General features: G+C 46.2%; 1 protein-coding gene across 2 annotated transcripts in view; it reads right to left on the reverse strand.

Moving 5' to 3' along the window:
• Window positions 1-12,760, reverse strand: part of Adcy9 (adenylate cyclase 9) — a 115,109-nt gene that overhangs the window by 25,900 nt on the left and 76,449 nt on the right. Inside the window, exons 3-5 of one of the 2 annotated variants that reach the window (XM_050129050.1) lie at window positions 10,343-10,533; window positions 2,011-2,172; window positions 858-1,075 (exon numbers count right to left, since the gene is read on the reverse strand). In XM_050129050.1, the coding sequence (XP_049985007.1) occupies window positions 858-1,075; window positions 2,011-2,172; window positions 10,343-10,533 (571 nt within the window). The remainder of the gene's footprint in view (window positions 1-857; window positions 1,076-2,010; window positions 2,173-10,342; window positions 10,534-12,760) is intronic. The other variant, XM_050129121.1, reaches the window with a different exon arrangement.

The raw sequence follows: 12,760 nt of genomic DNA on the forward strand, positions 1-12,760 counted from the left end.
GAAGGGAAGGGAAGGGAAGGGAAGGGAAGGGAAGGGAAGGGAAGGGAAGGGAAGGGAAGGGACAGGGAGAAAAATGAATGATAAGATAAATACAGACTGGGTGTGGTAGCACCCGTGTTTGCCGAAGCAGAGAATCTCTACAAGAACAAGGCCATTTTGATCTACATAGTAAGTTCTAGGCTAACCAGGACCACACAGTGAGACCCAGAGTCAACCACTGCTCCCCCAAAAGTTGGGGGAGAGTAAATAAGAACACAGTGCAATCATAAAAACAACACAAAACCCATTTCTTCGTATGGTACTTAAAACAATTAATAAAAAAATGGGCGGTGAGATAGCTTGGCAGTAAAGGATTTGTCATCAACCCTAACAATCTGCATCTGGCCCTTGACCTGGCTTCCAACAGGCACTATACTCACATGCAGGGGCACATGCACTAAAGAAAATAATAATAATAATAATAATAAAGAATAAAGAAAATTAAAAAATGCCAAAAGATGGTAGATCAGGCAGAGTATATTGTGAATTTCAATTTTCAAATTTCCTCAGAATAAAAATAAAGTAATATAATTACAACAGAGGACAAACACATGGACTGAGACAACTCCGAGAAAGAGCACAACTCCTGCAGACTCTGCCTCATCACAGGCTGCACAACTGCAGACTCTGCCTCATCACAGGCTGCACAACTGCAGACTCTGCCTCATCACAGGCCGCAATACTGCAGACTGCCTCATCGCAGGCCGCACAACTGCAGACTCTGCCTCATCGCAGGCCACACAACTGCAGAGTCTGCCACCATCGCAGGAGGCCACACAACTGCAGACTCTGCCTCATTGCAGGCTGTGGGGTCTTACCTGTCTTCTTTGATGACATCCACAAAATGGGCATCAGTTTTCTCACGGATGTTCTTGAACCTCAGCGGGAGGAGGGCTGACTGGTCCAAGCTCACACCTGCCCACCGTCCCTTCTCCTGCAGGATCTCACACAGGGAGGTCTGGCTGTTGGTGAGCTTCTCCTCTGGAGGAGGGCTCAGGAGTCCGTTCTGGGTTTTGGAGCTGGGTCCTCCGGAAGCCTGCCTCAGGACAAAGAGGGAGGAGCAGAGGAGTGAAGGTGGCCAGGAGCACACACTCTTCTCACCCAGCCCGCAGCATGCTGGAGCCTCCAGATGGAGGACTGGGAATCTGTTCCCACCCAGCATTCCACTTCTCCCCTAAACCCTGCTTTGCCTGAGGCCCTGCTTTGGGACAGGACATGTCTGGGTGTTTGGCAGCCAGAAGGAAAAAGAGGTCTTAGAATATCCATGAGGTGAAAAAGACCAGCGTAACACAGAAGAGGGCTACAGGGAAGGTCAATGAGCTCCCCGAGGAGGTTCAAGGAAGGTTCTGGGAAAGGAATACCCAGGCTTCTGGATGAAGAATGAACGGGACTCAGTTTGGGGAACCTCTGGCTATGAGAAACATCCCATCTGAGTCCCTGCTGATACAGGCAGAGGGAGAATGACAGAGAGGGGTCCCAGGAGCAGTTTCCAGAGTCTCCTGAAGCTTTACTCTGCTTTCACTCCAGGCCTGCCCTGGCCTCAAAGCTTTGGCTCCAGGCTGTTAGCTCTGCCTCAGGAGCCTCCTTCTAGGGAGCATCTCTTACCTGGAAGAGCCGCTTTGTCCCCTGCGCACCTCTGCATTCTACCAAATAGAAAGCCCAGCCCATAGCCCCGTAACCCAAGCCTTTTGAACTGGTTGCCCCTGAAGAATCAGATCCAGTTCTACTTTACATGGGCTGGCTCTGACTGGCCAATCTTTTTGTTGCTTTATTTTTCTTCAATGCTGGGGATCAAATCTAGGGCCCTGCACATGCAAAATACATGCTCTACCTTCACTACTGAGCTAGACTTCCAGCCCCTCCGTCATTTTAGTTACTGGTCTATTCAAACCACACCTAGAAGGCATGGAATGCTATTACCTAAGAGAAGCTATTCTGAGAACTAAGAAGTTGATGAGAAGGGAATGTCACCTTAGGTGGATGCGCCAGGAGAGGTACTGACAGGAACAACAGCCATGAGCTCGTTACCTTGGTGCCGGCCTTAGGCTCGTCTTGACAGCCATTTTGCACAGTTCCTCCTTCTGCACCAGCTTCAGATTTAGGAGCAAATGTGATTCCACAAGAAGGGCAAGTCTGAGAGAAAACACAGGGCGTAGGAATATACTTGCAAAATACTCCCCTGATACATGATTCAAACATTCCGAGGTTGCTGTTACAACCTGCATTCACACAGAGATGATGGAATCAAGGGGGAGGCTCATTGAACCGCACTGGTTCAGGAAGACCTAGGAACAAACTGGCAGCACAAAATGAAAACAAGTCCTACACACAAACTCAGGGCAGCACAGCCAAAAGGAAATACAAATGCCCATTGACTTTGATGGATCAACCACCTGTGCTCATTCATACACGGGGACCTCACTCAGCCATAATAAATCAAAACCCCAACACCTGCTTCCACACACACAAACCCCTGACACACTATGCTTTTCTTAAAATTAGATTCATAATTTAAAATTAAACAATTTCATGTTTGTGTATAGTACATCCTGATTACTCTCAGCCTCGCTCTTTATCTCCCTCCACTCCTGTCAGTTCCCCTCCTTCCTACGAATCTCTCGCCCATGTTCCCATCTTCTTGCTTTGTGTTGTGACCCACTGAGTTTATCTAGACCCATCTGTGCGACCATGGGTTAGGAATTCTCCACTAGAACCTGGTGGGTTTATCACTGGACAGACAATGATTCTCCCTCTTCCAGAATCTGTCGGTAAGCCACTAAGTTCAGCACAGAGGGACAGAGCCCCATGAGCCTCACCCCATCCATTACTGATGCTGACAAAGCCAATACTGTGCTTGTCCTGTGCCAGGAACAGAGCTGCAGTGTCTGTGCCCATCCTGCAGCGCAGAAATTCCAAGTTTTAGGAAACTGCTGACCCAGGAAAGCAAAGGCAAGACTCAGTACAGGCAGGTGAGAAGGAGGAAGTCCGTCATTCTCATATCCAGGAGCTTCGAGTCTCAGCTCAGTTGCTCACTAAGACCACCTTACCTCAGGACCCTCATATGTAAGATGTAAAAGCCTTTCTTGGAGAGACGTTTTAAGGAGTACAGGAGTTCCCGGAACTCGCTCTGTCCTGAACAGAGTTACTTCTACTGTTAAGGTGACACAGAAGCCTAGGGACTGTCATTGGGATGGCAATGGCTAGTTGTCAATGAGAATGTTTTCTTCTCAGTGAGAACTAGTAAACACTATGATTAATTATGGAAGACTAGATATTATTGGGAAATTAAAAATACATAACACTTCATAATCTAAGAGCAAGAGTATGACCCAAGTAAGGGTTCACAGATCACTGCTGCACAAATTAAAGCATAAAGATCCTAAGGAGTTAAGTAGTTTGGGAATCTGATATAATGCAGAGTGAACATCCATATTCAACTGAAAGATGGAAATATGCATGCCAAAGTAGCTATCATTTATTAATTAGCATATCTGAACAAATACATTAACTCACAGGTAAAGTCTGCTTATATTCTTTAATTTCAACTTTGTGTGTGTGTATGCTGGGTTGGGGAGTATACAGGAGTCAGAGGGTAGGTTCACGGAGCTGGTTTTATCTTTCTATTTTTAAGTGGGTTCTGGGGATCACATTCAGACTGTGTGGCAAGCAAGCGCTTTCTCAGGGAGCCATCCCGATGGTGCTGTGCTTACACTCCAAAACTCGTGTCCGCAAGACTGAATGCTCCCTTGTTAAATTGATTCAATGATTTGTTTGAGGTGGTATCTCAGGTTAGTGGGGTTTTTGTTTGTTTGTTTGTTTGAGGGGAATAGGGTAAAGACAGGGTTTCTCTATAGCCCTGGCTGTCCTGAAACTCACTCTGTAGACCAAGATGAACTTGAACTTAGAAATCCACCTGCCTCTGCCTCCACAGTGCTGAGATCAAAGGCGTGCACCACCACCACCCTGCTACAAGAAAATGATTTTAAGACATCTTGTATTGACTGGGTTAGTTCAAACATTTGCTAACAGACAGTGTTAAGAGTCAGTACAGGACTTGCCATGCATCCCCCAGAACCCATTTTTAAAAACAGTCAGGTACAGCTGTGAGCACCTGTAATCCCAGAACTGACAAAGTAGCCACAGGGAGACCCCTGGTCCTTACTGGTTGGCTACCTGAGATGAATGAGGGAGCGCCAGGTTCAGTGAGACTGACTCTGTCACTAAGATGGGGAGCGACTGAAGGAGATACCTGTCACTGACCTCTAGCCTACACACACGCACACACAATCACCCAATGTCCAGCACAAAGCGACCCTCTGAGCCTCCAACTGGGGATGAGAACCTGTACTGGTTGCAGTGGTTGGCTTGCTCCTCTAGGGGGCACACTGAACACTTCATAACCAGTAGTTGACTAAGGAAGGAAAGGGCACAGCTTTGTGGGGACAGGCTGGCCTTATGGTTTAAAAGGCACTAAGTTGAGTCAAACCCCTAGGTTCCAAAGATCTGGAAAATGGGAGGATGAAACAGCAAATAGCTATTATTTCTCCAACAACTTTTAAACATTAAGACTGGAGAAGAGCCTTTCAGCTCAGGGGTTAAAGTCATTGACCCTGACACAGTGGTCCTGCTTCTACCACACAATAGGTAGAAAACCTCTTTAAGCCTTCTTTTACAAAGTGGAGTTTTGTCTACCTAAAGTATATTACTATGAGTGCAAGCAGAGGAGGCACATGTAAAGTATGTCAGAGTATTTCAAGAACAGATTATTATTATTATTATTATTTTAAAGTCATGATCTCAGAGCTGCAGAGATGGCTCAGTAGCTAAGGGCTCACGCTACTCCATTATGAGGATCACAGTTCAGACCCCAACACCAATGTCAGGAGGCTCTCACCAACCCAGAAGAGGGCCTTCCTTATACACTTTGGGAGGCACAGCTAACTGTGCAGTAAGACTGGCAGACATGTTAGAGAAACTTCACTAATTTATACCCAGATGCCAGCACCCATACTGAAAAAGCTAAGAGTGGCCAGAAGCCTGTAATACTGGTGTTAGAGCTGGGGCAGAGAGCAAAGAATCACTGGGGATTACTGGACAGACAGCCCGGCCAAAACCCATTGTGCTTCAGGTACAAAAAGATAAAAGCCTTCTGAAGACAGACAGACAGTTTGTGGACACTGGGGTTGACTCAAGAGCTCCTGATCCCTGACCACTGTGGGGTTTTCCTGTGACAAGGAAGGCCTTCAAAAAAATCCCAGAACTTTGATCTGCTAGATAGACCCTGATCACCTGAAATGGCCCAAGCTGCTGTAACAGCCATCCTGGCTCTTCTGAGTGTTCTACCCTCACACAAACAGTAGAGGGAGGGTTACAATCCCCTAAACAGCAGACCTGCAGGCCAAGGAGTTTGCTGAGAGTCCTTGGGAACTCACTTCACCTTTCCCCTCCCCCTTGGTGGACATGGGCTCTGAAAGGAGAATCATAACTACCCTTCTAACACACACGGGCACATTTCCAACTGATTCTGACGTGCTTCAGTGCACATACCCTAATTCCAGTCAGAATGCATGGCACAGAGTTATTAGAGCAGGGTTGCTGTTTTTTGTTTGCTTTTAATTAAGGCGATTTCCCATTGCAAGATAAATCATTTTGAAGTCAATACCTGTCCCTTTTCATAAATGCCACAGGAGGAAATGGGGAAGCCTCTTTGGAGGACGGAACATCAGGGAGGTCCTGGATTTGCCTGTTTAGTCTATGGCTTACTAACTAGTTAGCAGAGTGTTCTGGTATGGTATTTTCTCCCATGACGCTTGTGTCGGACATTGTTGGCTGGAGTAAGGATGACTCTATGACAGCAAACATCACTGAGTTCTAAGTTCTTTGTGTCTCAATTTTTTTCCTCTTCAGAAACACCCATGAAACAGGGACAAAAAGTTCCATTTTACACAAGAGGAAACAGGCAGAGAAGAGAAGGGGTTTGCCTATATTTAGTCACACAGATAGAAAGCCATAGAAGAACTAGGAGCCCAAGGGGGGAAAAAAGGTGACCCTAACCACCACACACTGGGTTCTGCGAGTCGAGAAGAAGACACCAGGCTAACGATGCCATCGCTGGCCAGGGCTTTGTCACTTAAAAAGATGACGTTTGGGCACTTTCAAAACAGAAGATTTCTGCTGAGATATAGATTAAGAGGTAAACAGAAATGAATCCTTAGAAAAAGCACAAAGCAGCAACTGACACAGAAGGAAAAGTTCCACCATCTTGAGAACAGGAGGCAGACAGGAACACTGGAGGCAGAACCGGGAGTAAACAACTCAGAACTCAGACACAGATCTCCAAGCCGCCTTGGCTAGAGCCACAGAGCACTGGATTACTGAACTTTTCATGTAATTCCTCAACCCTACAGGCTTTGGGACTGAAAAACAAAGGCTGGTTTTAAAAAAACAAAAAACAATCCAAGTAAAGGACAGATTAGATTCGGCTGAGCATGGAGCACAGACTGTAATCCCAGAAGCACAGGCAGAGAGATGAGGAGCTCTGGGCCAGTCTGGGCTGCATGGGGCCCTATCGTAAGATAAAAAGAAAAAGAAATTAAAAAAAAAAACAAAATTGTTACTATGTTGTGGAACTATTCCACGAGAAAAACAAAATGAGGGAAATATTTTGTATTTTGGGAAATTTCACTTACACATAGCCCTGCACATCTGATAACTTTCATCAAACAGTATTATGCGTATCTTTCTACTTCAACTAATATTCATAATCTCCTTATTGCATTTTTGTTTATTTATGTTGCATGCATGTTGTGGCATGCCTGTGGGAACCAGAACAACCGTGGGAGTCGTTCTCTCTTCCCACCATGAGAGTCCTGGGGCCTGAACTCTGTTGTCAGCTTTGGTGATAGGCACCTTTACCTACTGAGTCATCTCAGAGTCTTCAAAATTTCTTTAAAAATATCTTCTGACTTATAATTGTGAGAAACAGGGACAAGTGTGCTGCCGCCGCCTTTGCTCTCAGCACTAGGGAGGCTGAGGCAGGAGGACTGTGAGTTTGAGGCTGGTTTGGGTTGTATAGCAAGACTGCCTCCCAAATACCTTTCTGATTTTCAGTTCTTGGAAAAGGTAACAATGGCTGCTAATGTCGTCCTGTGGTTAGAGAAATCCTGTCTGTGGTGTTTGACTCAGAATTTCACAACTCAACCAGACCAGATTCCCCTGCTTCTCACACCTGTGTTAGTCTAGAGGATACACTGCACAAGGGAACATATTTTGAGAGACATCACCTTAAACTAGGCCTCCTCAGGGTACACGCTGGTAAATCCACAAGGAGTTTGCTTTCCTTGACGTGGTCACTGACTAAGAAAAAGCAGCCTGCTGAGGGGAAGTAAACAGATGTTGCATAGGATCCCAGTTCAGTGGAAGCTCCCGTTAGGGCAGACACTATCACTAAGGCAACAAGCCAAGGACACCTGTGCAAGGCACTGACAGGTGTACTGGAGAAACTGGACCAATTTTACCAAATCTCCTACCTGAGAGGGGATCTTATAGGACTGGCCACCATCTTCACTACCTTGGATGCACACTTGGTGTTCTGTGTAATCACAGCACAGTTACCCAGTGCTACTGAATTCTCAGGATGGAAGTCTGCTCACTTCTTGCTGGGGAGATGGGGCTGTAAGGAGGCTTCTGGCTGTAGCTAGTCCATCACGTGCCCTGCCCTTTATCTTTCAGGTACTGTGTACCCCAAATGCGGGATCCAAATGATTCCAATGTCCTGGGACAGCTCTAGTCAGACAAATGCTGACCAAGTGTCCAAACTACCCGTCTAGAACCCAGAAATTATACTTCATGAGCTAACTCATCCTTCCCTCTTGAAGGGGACACAAAGACCTTCTCTTTCCTCTCTGACAAATGTCTCGGCAGCTCAGTCGATTTGATGGGTCCTATATTCCATTTCCAAGAATTCATGTTGTCTGGAAATGTGCATATGGCAATAGAACATGATAAGGAGTTTCCGCCCTTCAAATCAAAACAAATCTTTACAACTATAAGAAAATGGTCTTTTAATATAAGAGAAATCTGTCTTAAGGCATAGAATCCTAGAGCTGCCAGTGTTTCATGGGGAACTCAGTCATGTGTGCCCAACAAGCAGATGAACACAGGTCATTAATTTTGAATTTTGAGCTCTATTTTCCTGCTTAAATAAGGCTCAGTTGGAGGCCTGGGGAAAACCATTTTTCCATATGCAAAAAGAACATTTTTGGGAAGCCACATCTTTAAATCCTTCTCTACCTGTGTCAAGTCAGTCTGTAAGGTGGGAACCCCAACTACTGATGGTGAAGTACCTGTCCCCATCTCTAAGGGGCAGTTCAGGCAAAGTCAGGTATGCTGGCTGTCCTGCATATACAGGGGTCCACTGCCATCCTAGGCTGTCACCGAGGGGACACTGGGCAACGGTGGGGACATTTTAGGATCTGACTGAGGTGTTAGTAGGCAGAGGTCAGAGGTGGTGCTGACCATCTGGCTACATGCAGCACAGCCCCATACCATGATTATTTGGTCCAATCTGTTGAGAAGCTTTTATTAAACTCGTAAGGCACATGACTACAATGATACACGAGGGCTTTCAATAAACCTGGACACAGCAGCGACCAGAAGTAATCAGGTGATGGGCGCTTAAATACTCCAGCATACTGCCACATTATAAAACTAGCTTTATTTTTGATTTTGGAGACAGGGCCTTGCTCTCTGGTTCAGGCTGGTTTCAAACTCACAGTAATCCTCCTGCTTCAGCTTCCTGAGTGCTGGAATTATAGACATAAGCCACTATATCCAGCCTATGCAACTCTAAGCTTATGCACACGCAGCTAGCTCTTACATCTGCTAAAGAATGCAGGTAACGTCATAGCAGACCACAGCTGTTACCATGTCATCATACTTGTTATCGGAAAGCTCCAAACGGCAAAGAATGTTACAAGTATCTTGCTCTCTTTTTAAAAATGGAAACAGCAAATATTTAAAAGTGAAACTAAACAGAAGGGGTGAGGACACACCAGTCAGTAAAATGCCTGCTGTGTAAGCATGGGGACCTGAGTTTGATCCTGGCACCCCGTGAAGAACTGGGTCTGGTGACATGCACTTTTACTCCTCTGCTGAGGGGGCGGGGACGGATACTCGTCTGCCAGTCTGGTCTAACTGGTGAGCCCCAGGTACTAGTGAGAAAAGCCTGTTTTTAAAGTGGGGGGGGGGGGGCGGGAAGCGCGGACGATTCTTGGGGATAGCAGCAGAGGTTGATCTCCGGTCTCCATGAGGATGCATGCTCACACCAACAGGCAACAGAAGCATGCATGCAAACACACACATACACAGAGACAGACAGACAGAGAGACTGACAGAATGAATAAGTAAAAGTAAAAACAAAAACAGTAGGGAAATTAAATCCAATGTGATAATGAAAAACAGCTTACAATGAGAAAAATTTCTTATGCCCAAGGTTGAGTGTGTTAATTCCCCCAGTAGTTTATTATGACATGTCTGCCCAGTAATATGCACTTCTAAACTATCCCCAGGAAATCTCTATTCCAGTAATAAAATACTAGAATCTTCTCAGCAATGCTCTTTTTTCCAGAGGATGGAACTGCACTGCAAGATTCACCCATACCAACACAATCAAAGACAATCACAGAATTGCCAGGTAGTGGTAGTGCAGACCTTTAATCCCAGCACTCGGGAGGCAGAGGTAGTTAGATCTCTGAGTTCAAGGCCAGCTTGGTTTACAACGCAAGTCCCAGGATAGCCAGAGCTGCACAGAGAAACCCTGACTTTTATTTTGAAAAACAAAACAAAGAAAAACAACAACAACGAAAGAAAGAGAAGAAGGAAGTAAGGAATAAAAAAAAAGATAATCACAAAATTGTGGATTTCAAGAGACAGAAGAGTATTTAAGGTGGTCTCCAAAATAAAATAGATTCCAGCTCTCAGAGCAGATGTGAGGAAATCACCTTTACTGTCATTATCATTATCTTTGAGAGATCCCCAAAGACACCATAGAGGGGAAAAAAAAACACTAAAAAAAGCAAAGTATCTTTATGCGAAGCAGAGGAAATGAGGTGTACAAAATGCTAAAGATGCAAGCATATTAAAATGCACAATGTAACTAACTTTATACTAAATTCGTAAATTATGAAAACCCAATTGAAAGGCATCCTGAGTCATCTGCCATATGGTATTTATTACTTTGTGTGTTTTATTGTAGAATTACTACAAAGTTGTAGAAGAGAGAAAGAGAGGAAAAAAAACTAACCTTAAAGTTATCAAAGGTTCTGACAGTCTGGGCCAAGTCACTGACACTCCCTGGCGATGCTGTCCCCTGTCCCCTAGGGCCTGAGGACGCCCGTGAGCCGTCAATGACCTCAAAGCCAGAAAGCAGGGCCTCTGCACAGCTGCAGTGAGACTCCTTGGCTCTCTGGCCCGATATCAGGTATGTCTTCAAACCTATGATGGATAAAAATTACAGTCAGCACAGATGGAAAGCACGGTTGGCTGGGATGCAGCTGGGTCTTGCTCTCTGTGGGTGGAGAACACACTCCTAGACAGTGGAAGTATGGTGACAATGCGGGTACCACAGTTTTCCCAGGCAGACACAGCCTCAGAGACCATTCGCCTCCACGATGCTCCACGTATTTCTATAACGTTTGCGCTGAAGAATGGCTGACTACATGCTTTACCTCTGGGAACTAAAATAAATGTAAGCAGCTCTTCCACGAAGGCATCTTGTGTCTGCTGACTGAAGGAAACAGAAGAGACTGGGGGCTGGCTCCACAGTCTACTTGGCTTGGCTCGGATCTGTAAATACCCACCCCTGATCTCAACACCCGGCAGGGTCCTGCATCCAGGAAACTGTCCGGCTGTGCTGCAAAGGAAGACAGAGACAGCTTTTCCTGGAGGAGTGCAGCCCCTGCACTAAAGAAAAAGCTGAGCAAGCCATGCTGAGCACCCTGTGACGGCAGCCTGTCTCTGCTGCCGCTGTCTTCAAACAAGCCTCCGAGCATGTATCCCTGGGGTTGGCTGTGGCTTGGCTTTGGGACACCAGGTCAGTGTTCATTCATCACATACTTTATCAAGCACTTCCTGTCTACAGTATATTATCAGGGATGCACCCGAAGAGGGAGCCCAGATGACAGAGGAGCAGGTGTGACAGTGTCACCACCGTGCAGGGTAGTGAGAGATGGGGTGCTCCAGGAGCATGAGAGCCTTGACTATCCTCTCCAAAACTGCAAGTCCGCTACTACGATGGTATTAAGGGGCAGGGCTACAAGCGGTGGTAAGACTGGGAAGTGCTCCTCCCTCACAGTAGTATTGGCAGCTTTTCCTTCAGCCCTGTGAAGACAAGTCTTTCCCTCAGAAGGATACAGTTCTCACCAAATCAAATCAGCACTAAGGCCTTGACCTGAGACTTACAAGCCTTGAGACTGTGAGACATAACTTTCTCTTCTTATAAATGACCCAGTCTGTGGTACTCTGTGATGGCAGCCCCATTAGACTAAGGCAGAAAGCCCCTTGAACAGCAGGTCCTCCAAGAGAGGTCAGCCCAGGCATCCATCCCCAGACAGTGGGTATTTCTAGAACAGTCTGTGGGGGTTCCTCAACGGACTTTGGCAGGTGTAATCATCAGGTGGTGCTGAGCTTAATATGGCTGGGACTGTATGTGTGGAGTATAGAGCACGCATGTGTGGGTAGTAAGTGTGGGTATGTGATGTGTGTGTGTAGTATCTGTGGTATGTGTAGTGTGTGTGTTGTGTGTAGTATGTGTAGTATGTGTGTGTGGTGTGTGTGTGATGTGTGTAGGATGTGTGCTGTGAGTAGTATGTGTATGGTATGTGCATATGTAGTGTGTGTGTGGTATGTGTTGTGTGGTGTGTATGTAGTATGTGCCTGTGTATGTGTGTCTCCAGAGTACATCAAGGATGCCAAAGGGAAGGAAGAAAGAACAAGGAAGGGGCTGGTGGAAAAGCCACACACGACGTGAAGGGTGGTAGCGATGCTTCTGTCAGGAGCCAACACAAGGATAGGGTGTGGTGTTTGAAGAGAAGCCCTGAGCATGAGGTTCGGGCTCCATCCCCTCTTGACTACGGGACTAGTCATCTTGTTTTCTCACTTATGGGATGAGGCTTAGAAGAAGAGCAGCCCGTGAGACTGGGGTAATTGTCGAGGGTCCACATAGGTCTTTACAGCCGTGCTCAGTACGCAGTTTGCCTGATAACGGCAGCTATTACTACCAACGAGGTGTTTGCTCTGCCCATCCTCGGGAGCCTCTTTCCTGCTCCTACACAAAAAACAGGTGCAGAACTGCTCCAAACCTGTCTCTAACTCAGCTCTTCCTCAGGGAGCTCAAAATGACCAACTTGTAGAGACAATACTGCTTTTGAACAAAAACTGAACCTATGCAGGCATCTAAAGCAAGGGAGTCTGGTAGATAAGTAACTTTTTTATGCTTCAACATGGAGAGCTAAATTTAAAGTGAGTCCTGCTGCCCACACTAAAGGAACTCAGCATGAAACAGAAACGCAGGTTTAGCTGTCCACCATGAGAAAAGTTAAAGGCTTGGCCCTCGTGGAAGTCTTAGGCCTGTGCGTTAATGACTTAGGGGATGACCACACTTACAGACCCTGGCTTCTGATATGCCTAGAACAGCTCATCTGGGCTGAAAGGCCCAAATAAG

The sequence above is a fragment of the Alexandromys fortis genome, unplaced genomic scaffold (assembly GCF_014885135.2).
Source record: "Alexandromys fortis isolate MF-2015 unplaced genomic scaffold, M_Fortis_MF-2015_v1.1 scaffold_29, whole genome shotgun sequence".
Classification (NCBI taxonomy): Eukaryota; Metazoa; Chordata; class Mammalia; order Rodentia; family Cricetidae; genus Alexandromys; species Alexandromys fortis.